Genomic DNA, 9,782 nt, shown 5'->3' on the forward strand with positions numbered 1-9,782 from the left:
ATTCTTTTTAAAAACCAAACCAAACCTACTTACACTTATTTTTTAAAAATCTCTTCACTCCACTTTTTTTTGCTGAAGCCACCATTTTCTGACTTGTGCCTCATAGAAACGTTTGTCCTCTTTCAAAACTGGGTACAGAAACACTCGATAAAATGAACTCCAGCCTCACCCACATCTTTTGGACTACACCCTACACCAAGAATTAACCCATAGCCTCCTGGTTTGAGGTGGGACCTCTCTTTGCTTCTCCCACTGTTGGAGCTGGTTGAATGTAGATATATAAGAAATATAGATATATTTTTTATCAAAAACATATTTGTTTCCTTTCTCCTGGTCTTCATTCCTTGTGGCTATGATTAAAAGTTACTGTCAGCCAGAACCTGGGTGTCTTTTCCTGCAAGATTTAAAGAGGTTGTCTCCTTTGTCAACAAAGTCCCCCAACACACACACACACAAACATTTATAAAAATAATAGTATACTGAAAGCAGTAATATATCTCATTTTCAAACATTCACATTGAAGGTTGCAATGCGGAAGTTGGAAATTCAATTTTGGAGATGTTTTTGTGGCTGCATTCTGGTGGTGGGTGGAGCTAAAGGGGTGGACCCAAAAAGACCAGTGTATTGTAGCTTAGATCTCTTATTGCCAGTAACTAAGCCTTCATAGAATCGTAGAGTTGGAAGGGGCCCACAAGGCCATCAAGTCCAACCCCCTGCTCAATGCAGGAATCCACCTTAAAGCATCCCTGACAGATGGTTGTCCAGCTGCCTCTGGAAGGCCTCTAGGGTAGGAGAGTCCACCACCTCTCTAGGTCATTGGTTCCTTTGTCGTACCGCTCTAACAGTCAGGAAGTTTTTCCTGATGTCCAGCCAGAATTGGTCTTCCTATAACTTGAGCCCATTATTCCGTGTAGAAGAGGCATTTCAACCTTGTGTGGAATACAGGGCGAAAAAACTGCACTAAAGCCAGGATTGATTGATTTGGAGAAAAGGAGGGCGGGGGATGTGAGCCGCAAGAGATCTCTGATCCACGTGCCGACTTAGTTGGGTCAATTTCGTAGCAACAATGCTCCTTCTCTCAACCTTCACATCACACCTGCAAAACGGGGAATCCAGCACACCAGAGTACACAATGGGTGTTTTTTCCAGGCCTACAACCCGGGACTGCCTGCACAAAACACCCATGCAGCTATGTTCATGGGCGAAGAGCAAAAATCACGAATGGCAAACCTTCTTTTCCAGCGCCTTAATTTTGCGATTGCCTGAGTCACTGCCATAGTTTTTATCCTACATCCCTCACCCCACCCAACAGTGCTAGGAATACTAGAGATTTAAAAAAAACCACCCTTCCCCTTTCCGCCTGGGGGAGATGCAACTCCATGAAGGCCGGGCAAAGGGCACGTCCGGGGATTGTTGACGTTGGCTCCTTGTTATCAGTGAGTGTGAATCCGGACACCTGCTTCCTGGCTCGGAGACCTTTTGTCTCCAATTTGGCCGGGCAGGAAGACGCACGGAGGCCCTCCCGGCAATCCGGGTTCGTTTCAGTTTTACGCGCCGCAGATGTTGCTGGGAGAAAGAAGGGGCATCCTGATCTAGAGTTTCGGCTAGTGCTTTGCACCACAGCAAATCGGCTAAAGCCACGGCCCTCTGGCTGCTTGCCTACCAATGCATTGCAGGCTAGAGTGAATGAGCAGGATAGCGGCGCCGAAAGGCCAGGACTTCAGGGCACATGTCAGGGGGAGGGATGTTTGGAGGAGACTGCCATAGACAAAATTGAGAGAAACAGGCCTGCAGCCTGACACAGTAAAAGGCTTCTTCCCATATTTCTCTCCCCAGGGCCGATTTAGATGTTAATGGCCCCCAAACGCGGATGCCTGAAAAAATCATTATTTCAGATCTTGATCCCGTATCGTCCCTTCAAGGACCAGCTGGGAAAGACGGGGGGGGGGGGGGCTACTCTGTTTTCTCCTCCCAACCCCTGCAAGGCGGACTGACCTAAACTCGTCTGCAGGATCAAACCTTCAGTTCGTCGCACAGCGTGTGGCTGAGGATAATCCAGGTAAAATCCAACCTGAGCCCTGCTTAAGAGTACAGCCATTGAAAGGAACGGGATTTAAATTAGTAATGACTAATTTAAGTCCCATTCGTTGCAATGGGTCTACTTTAGTAGGACTTAGGATGGATGTTACCTTTTTAAAAACAACAACACTAGAATAAATGGACATGTTATTTGTTTATTCGTCCAGTCGCTTCCGACTCTTCGTGACCACTATGCCACTGTGAAGGAAGGACTCAACCTTTGCCCTCCCAGAAATCCTCCCTGGAGTGGATTTTGAATCCCCCCCCCCCGCCCGGTGGTCCTAATCCAAATTGGATTACTCTAGAGCAGGGGCAGGAAACTTTAAGAGATGAAGGAATCAGCCGTTTGCAAACAGCAAAAGGCTTAAAAATGTTAAATCCAGTTTGTTTTCAAGCTCAGTTCGTCCCTTTTAAGTCTGCTGCGATTTCCTGCCGAATTTCGGCAGCAAACCAATTTTGGCTATTTTGCCACTGCATCGCCCATTTCGGTGGTGTGTTGGCCACACTGGAGGCTGGGGCGGGGGCCACATGAGGTCTGCAGGTTGCACACCCACTTTACAATAAGAAAACCAAGGTTATCCTCAATACACTACACAATTCGTTGTTGGAGCCTGTTTTGGGGCCGAGGGAAGACTCGAATCCAGGCCTTTCTGGCCCAAGTTTGATGCTCTGGTCTAGCGACTACACCTCACCACCAGAAGCTCCAAATTAGGGGGGGGTGTCATTTCTGTTACCCACTTGCATCCTGCCCCTCATGTCAGAGGAAGCGTTCTCTGTTCCCGTCTCTCCATCAAACCTTGGCTGGCCTCTTGCTGAACCCAGAACGTTGAGATTATGTTTAGCAATGAAGGAAGGAAGACCCACAGCACCCATTTCTCTTGCTCACCTGCCCTGAAATCACAGCTGGGAAACTATGCAAGAACACAGAATTTACCCCTGACTTCATCCACGAAATACCTCCCCTCTGCTGCTGGTTGTTAAAAACACGATCCGTTCTCCGGTTTCCATGAAAACGCAAGGAGCTCCATCCACCCACCTTTACTGGAAAGCCAGGGTTCAAGCCCCCCCCCCAATGGCATCGTTTCTGAGTTGGACAAAGCGATACATTGCCCCTGAGCATGTACAAAATACCCTCAGATCCACACGTCGCAGTCATGCACGGCTGGAAGGGTTCCTATGCAGGAAATAAAGCAGCAGTATGAACTGCCTAGGTTTTTATTTTGAATTGTCTGGACTGGGACAGCACCGTGGGGGAAATAATTGTGATCCCACGTTTCTATTCCATGCCAAGAGGAGTCTCGCAATTTCAGAGTTTAAGGGAGGGGAGCACCCTCTGTTCCAACAATGGGAGCAGAAGCTCTTTCAGCAGAGGGCTTAATTCCTTTTGGGAGAAGTTCTTGGGGGCGTAAAAAAATATGGGCATATTTGAGCTTAAAGCTGTTGCTGCTGGTAACTAAGTCTTTGCAGAGGCATTTTGAGCTTTTAGAAAGGGGGGGCATGCAAAAGCTGAAAAGAAACCCCCCCCCCCAATAATTGATGGTCATGGGAAAAGGAAGCATGGCAGTGAGGATGATCAGGGGTCTGGAAATAAAGCCCTATGAAGAGAGACTGAAAGAACTGGGCATGTTGAGCCTGGAGAAGAGAAGATTGAGGGGAGACATGAGAGCACTCTTCAAATACTTGAAAGGTTGTCACACAGAGGAGGGCCGGGATCTCTTCTCGATCCTCCCAGAGTGCAGGACACGGAATAAGGGGCTCAAGTTAAAGGAAGCCAGATTCCAGCTGGACATCAGGAAAAACTTCCTGACTGTTAGAGCAGTACGATAATGGAATCAGTTGCCTGGTGAGGTTGTGGGCTCTCCCACACTAGAGGCCTTCAAGAGGCAGCTGGAGAACCATCTGTCAGGGATGCTTTAGGGTGGATTCCTGCATTGAGCAGGGGGTTGGACTCGATGGCCTTGTAGGCCCCTTCCAACTTCGCTATTCTATGATTCAGCCCGGGGGGCCCTAAGATCGCCCACCCCTGCTCCCCAGAATCAGCACATTCCGACGGTCGAAAGACAAGGAGTGAACGCCTCTCTGGAAACGGCAGTTTTTAAAACATTTATTAGCATCCTAAGGAGGCAGAAGGAATTTCTCACTGCTGGGGTCTTCCTCCGTCCCAATCTTGGACCTAGAGGCTGTGTCAACACAGCCACACGCTGGTTCCCATGCAAGGTAAGAGGACATCCCCTGCCCCGCCCCCCCGGCCACGACACGTGGTTGGCTACATCTTGGAAGGGAGCGGGGGTTAAACCCCAAAGACCTGGCTCAGGATCCTTGGGGGGTGGGCAGAGGACGCTGTTATTCCAAGCCTCAATATCCTGCTGTCCAAGGATGAGGATTTCAAAACAAAACAACAGGCGGATGTAGTTTGGCTTCCAAGCATCCCTTCCTGCACGCAAGCCTCCTGTGGAGCGCCGAGGCTTGCTACTTTCACCGCCAGCTGTCTGTCCGACGAAAGGCGAGGTTCTGACCCTGATGCGGCAGCGGCCTCCATCGGGGAAGTAAACCCTGCACGTAACAGCCGTGCCAAGTCCGTCCTGGCGGCCGCAGTTCAAGTGGAGGGGAGTTCCGAAGTTCGCCGCTCTTGAACGGTCAATGCCCAAACCAAATCCTCCAAGCTATTGCTGTTCTGAAGACAGTTTAAGGGAGGTGTGGGGGGGGAGGGGTTATCTGCTTATGCTCTATTGGCCAACCTCCCATTTATTCCCTAGGTAGGAGGATTAACAATAAGGAACACTTTAAATTACCGGAGGACGCTTCGTTCTGTTCCCTGCACCCCAAGACCCTCCAAATAACGGTAGGAAGCTGATTGCTCTAAGACCGCCTTCTAAAATGGGGGTACTCAGATACTTTGAGGGTCCCTGTTCTTTTGTCCATACTTTGACCTGTCCACACCTTTCGCTCTCTGCAGCTCTAGTTCCTGCCAGGGGACCCCAACTGTTGCTTGTGGTGGGTTGGGGGATGCTGGGACTTGGGGAAGGGCTGAGCTATGTGGTATTTCAATGTTGAAACCACCACTTCCAAAAGGAGGGAGAGGAGGGGAAAAGTGCAACAGGATGGAACTCATAAAGATCTTTTTGGGTGGCCAGATTCCTCTCGTCCCCTCCCACAAAACGGCTTCTCGCTAACGCCAAGTCCTTGCAAAACAGCAGCCTCTGCACCCAGAACCGCCTCCGCTGTGTCGAGAACCACTTGCAAGCTGCCAGAATCAAATGGTCCACTCTGCTACTTTGCCTCCACTTGATGCACAGGAGGGCAGGGTGAGGAAGAGGGGCACCCCCCCCCCACAATCCCAAATTCCCCATGTCTGAAACCAATCGAAGAAAGCCTGCCGCACAGTCTTTTTTTAAGCGCCACAAATGCAGCCCTACGGACGGATTGAAGAAGAACCCTGTGCGATCCAAAAGCTTGCTACTCCCTCCAGCGCACCGAAAAAAAGGGGGTTAATCGTGTCAAACAGAACAAAACGAAGCCTCAATCAGATCACACCGGGTCGGCGGCGATGGGAGGCCGGGCTGCTGGTATATCCGGCTGGTCGATTCGGAAGGAAAACACATTCCCTGTCCGGCGCCATCCGTCCAATTTCTCCAGGGAGCAGGTCGGGAAGCCGCATTGAGGGACGGGGCGGGAGCCGTTGGCAGCAAGAGGTGAAGGGAGGTGGCCGCCCGGATGGAGCAGGGCTGGTTGGGGGCTCCCCAACCCAGCGAGAAGCGTCCAGTGTGATCCGGCGGTGACCGGAGCCAAAATAAAACCGTTCTCCATATTTGGTGTGCGTGGATGGATGGATGGATGGGGGGGGGTTTCCCATGCTCCCCTCGTCCTACGCGTGAAAAAAGTCCAGGGGTGCAGAGGGGGGGGAAGGGGGGTCGCCCCGTAGAAGCCGCGTGGGCAGCCGGGGAGGGGCTGGTCCGCTTCAGTCGTCGGGGGAGCAGGCCGGGTGCAGCTGGTCGGGGCTGCCCACGCTGCCGGTGCTGGAGCTGCCGTCGCCGAGGTCGCGGGGCCCGCAGGGCAGGCCCAGCTCGGCGGCGCCCCCGCCGGGGCTGGCGTCGGCGGGGGTGGCGGGGGCAGCCAGGGCCAGCCCACCGCCCTCCTGGTCGAGGGCCAGGCAGAGCGCCTTGAGCTCGGCGTTGTCGGCGGCCAGGCGCTCCTGCAGCCCCTCCAGGCCGGCCAGCTTGCGCAGGCAGCCGGCCACGTCGTCGCGCAGCACCTGCGCCGCGTGGTGCCCGAAGAGCTGCCAGTGGCGCGCCAGGCGCTTGGCCTTGAGCCGGTCCTCGTCCAGGAAGCAGCACAGCTCGCGCAGCTCGCGGTTCTCGGCCTGCAGGCGCCCGTTGACGGCCTTGAGCTCGCGGACCTCGCGGAGGTGCTCCTGCAGCTGCCGGTTGACGCCCTGCATCAGGCGGCCGCGCTGCACCAGCGCCGCCAGCTTGGCGGCCTCCTCGACGCGCAGCCGGCGCACCAGCTCCTCCTTGCTGCAGCCGCCCAGCTCCGCGTCGCTGGGGGGAGCCGCGGCGGCGGCGGCAGCCGGGGGCGCGGGCAGCCCGGGAGGCGGCGGGGGCGGCGTCGCCTCCGGGCTCGGCGGGGCGCCCCCGGCCTCGCCAGCCGGGAACATCGCCGGGGCGCACGGAGGGACGCGCGCGCGCTCACCGCCGGCCAGGGCGCACCAGCCGCGCCGCCATCACATCCTGCCGCCGCCGCCGCCTCCTCCTCCGGGGGATAACGGGGCCGCCGCCGCCGCTGCTGCGCTCTCGCCCCTTGCAAGTGCGCCGCTTCGACGGTAGAGGGGAGCAGGTGCAGCCTCGGAGCCCGGGGCGCCTGCGCCGGAGGGAGGCGCGCGGGTGGGTGAGTGGGTGGGCGGCCGGGTGGGGTGGGGCAAGGAAGGGGGCGAGCCCGGGGGGAGGGAGGAGAGAGAGAGAGAGAGAGAATCGAGGCTGAGCCAGCGCCCAGCTTTAATCCGGATTAAGGGCATCGCATTTGTCCGCAGCTGGACAAGCATCTGTCAGGGATGCTTGAGGGTGGATTCCTGCACTGAGCAGGGGGTTGGGCTCGATGGCCTTGTAGGCGCCTTCCAACTCTGCTGTTCTATGATTCTGTGATTCGCCACCGCCGTGCCAGCTCATCCAAGCCTCGTCAGAGACATCAGTCTGCCCAGGGATGCTCTGAAACTGGATTCCTGCACTGAGTTGGGGGAGTCGAGTAGGGTGACCCTATGAGAAGGAGGACAGGGCTCCTGCATCTTTAACAGTGGCATAGAAAAAGGGAATTTCAGCAGGGCCGGATCTACACTACTGCTTTAAAGCGCTTTATAACAGTTTTGACAACTGTGTATGGAGTGTGTCCCGGGCCCCAACAGTTGTCAAAACTGTTGTAAAGCACTTTTAAGCACTTTAAAGCAGTAGTGTAGATCCAGACCTGGTGTCATTTGTATATATGGAGAACCTGGTGAAACGCCCTCTTCATCACAACAGTGAAAGCTGTCCTCTTTTAAATCTGGTCACTCTAGGATAGCTCCTGCAGCTTTAACTGCTGTGATGAAGAGGGAATTTCACCAGGTTCCCCATATATACAAATGACACCTGCTGAAATTCCCTTTTCTATGCCACTGCTAAAGGTACAGGAGCCCTGTCCTCCTTTCCATAGGGTCACCCTAGAGTCGAGGGCCCAAAGGGCTCCTGCTAACATCTGGTGTTAGGCCGATGTAGAGTATTTATCACACAGAGGAGGGCCAGGATCTCTTCTCGATCCTCCCAGAATGCAGGACACGGAATAATGGGCTCAAGTGACAGGAAGCCAAATCCAGCTGGACATCAGGAAAAACTTCCAGACTGTTAGAGCAGTACGACAATGGAACCCGTTACCTCGGGAGGTTGTGGGCTCTCCCACACTAGAGGCATTCAAGAGGCAGATGGACAACCATCTGTCAGGGATGCTTTAGGGTGGATTCCTGCATTGAACACGCTCTGAACATTGATTCTGAATAAAGGGCTGATTTAAACAGCATGATAACAGCTGCCTTCTACAAAACCAGAATCTTTCTCCATCGAGCCCAGAATTGTCGCTGCTGACTAACAGCGACTCTCAGCTGTTTTTCCAGATGCCAAAAGGCAAGAAATGTGTCAGGATGCAGATATTTTAATAGTGGAAATCCCAACGCATTTCAACCTCTTGTTTTGTTTTGTTTTAAAGCCTTCCTCAAGGTCTTATAAAAACGACCGCAGAGATTCCGTTAACAAAATGGCAGAAGTGACTTGCAATTTCAGTGGAAGATGTTACAACAGGAGAGATTTTCTTCTAAGAATCCCCGCAGACGTTTTTATAACCCCTTGAAGAAGGCCTTAAAAGAGTCCGAAACACATTGGGCTTTCCAGAAATAAAATATTTGCTTCCTGAGACATTTCTCTCTGTTTTGGGTCTTCTTCAGATACTTACCAGCCTTTGCACCCAGGCGTTTTTCCAGCCCTACCTGGACATGCCAGGGTTCGAACATTCTGCATGTAAAATATGTGTCATAATCGTGAGCCCTCCTGCAAATCATGGCTGAGTTCTGTCAGATGCACAGGCAGATTTTTTTTGCTGAAGAGCGGCCCATAAATGACCTGAATAAAAAATTAAAATGAAATCAATGCCGCGTCCTCCTTGGCCTCCCACGCCTTTGCCTCATGGTAGGGTTTCTCCTGCACATGGACCTTTGGGGCTTCTCCTTTCTCAGTTTCCAAAAAGCGTTGTTGCGCCCCGGAATCCGTGACCTACGGAGACATAATGGCAGCCAACCCATTGCAGGCCCGCACCCATGCCAATTCACCCGGGGAAAGACAAAGAGCTTTTCTTCCCACCCACACAGGCACGTCAAGAGACTTGGAATCGTTCTACCCGCCTACGATGCCTGGCAGGCCTCCCATCCCTTTGAGAGCAGAGTGGTAACACCGAAACTCAACAGGTGAAGCTTCCCCATGTCACCGCATGGCACAGCAGCAGAAAGCTGCACCTGTTGAATTTCCGGCTTCTCGTCTATTAAAATTAATCTGTTGAAATGTTATAGACCAGCCTTCTGCAGCCTGGAGCTCTGCTGTGGGCCATGCTGACCAGGGATGATAGAAATTGCAGTCAACATTTCTGGAAACCATCCAGTTGGGGGTGTTACAAACCCACCAGCCTCAGTGTTTTCAAGTCTATTGGGTTTCTCATATATTATCAGACCTCAGTTTATTCCCCATTTTTATTTTCATATTGTTGTTTTAAACTTTTTTTTATTGTATTTCATCTTCTGTATTTTATTGTCTGGTATTTTATGTTTTTAATAGCTTTTGCTATTGGGTGGTATAAAAATCCAATAAATAAATAAATCATTTAAATAGGGTGACCCTATGAAAAGGAGGATAGAGCTCCTGTATCTTTAACAGTTGCACAGAAAAGGGAATTTCAGCAGCTGTCATTTGTATATATAGAGAACCTGGTGAAATTCCCTCTTCATTACAACAGTTAAAGCTGCAGGAGCTATACTAGAGTGAACTGTTGAACTGTTGAGCTGTTGAACAGCTTGAACTGTTGTGATGAAGAGGGAATCTCACCAGGTTCTCCATAAATTCTCCATATATGCATGCAGCACCTGGTGAAATTCCCTCTTTATCACAACAGTTAAAGCTGCCCTCTTTTAAATCTGG

General features: G+C 52.2%; 3 protein-coding genes across 3 annotated transcripts in view; all 3 read right to left on the minus strand.

Annotated features, from left to right (window-relative positions):
- Positions 1–9,782, minus strand: part of LOC134412386 (zinc finger protein 208-like) — a 489,474-nt gene that overhangs the window by 120,559 nt on the left and 359,133 nt on the right. The gene's annotated exons all lie outside the window — the stretch shown is intronic.
- Positions 1–9,782, minus strand: part of B4GAT1 (beta-1,4-glucuronyltransferase 1) — a 169,441-nt gene that overhangs the window by 7,698 nt on the left and 151,961 nt on the right. The window lies entirely within an intron of this gene.
- CCDC85B (coiled-coil domain containing 85B) lies at positions 6,038–6,733 on the minus strand. The gene has a single exon (XM_063146220.1). The coding sequence runs from the start codon at positions 6,731–6,733 to the stop codon at positions 6,038–6,040; it is 696 nt and encodes a 231-aa protein (XP_063002290.1).

The sequence above is a fragment of the Elgaria multicarinata genome, chromosome 21 (genome assembly GCF_023053635.1).
Source record: "Elgaria multicarinata webbii isolate HBS135686 ecotype San Diego chromosome 21, rElgMul1.1.pri, whole genome shotgun sequence".
NCBI lineage: Eukaryota > Metazoa > Chordata > Lepidosauria > Squamata > Anguidae > Elgaria > Elgaria multicarinata.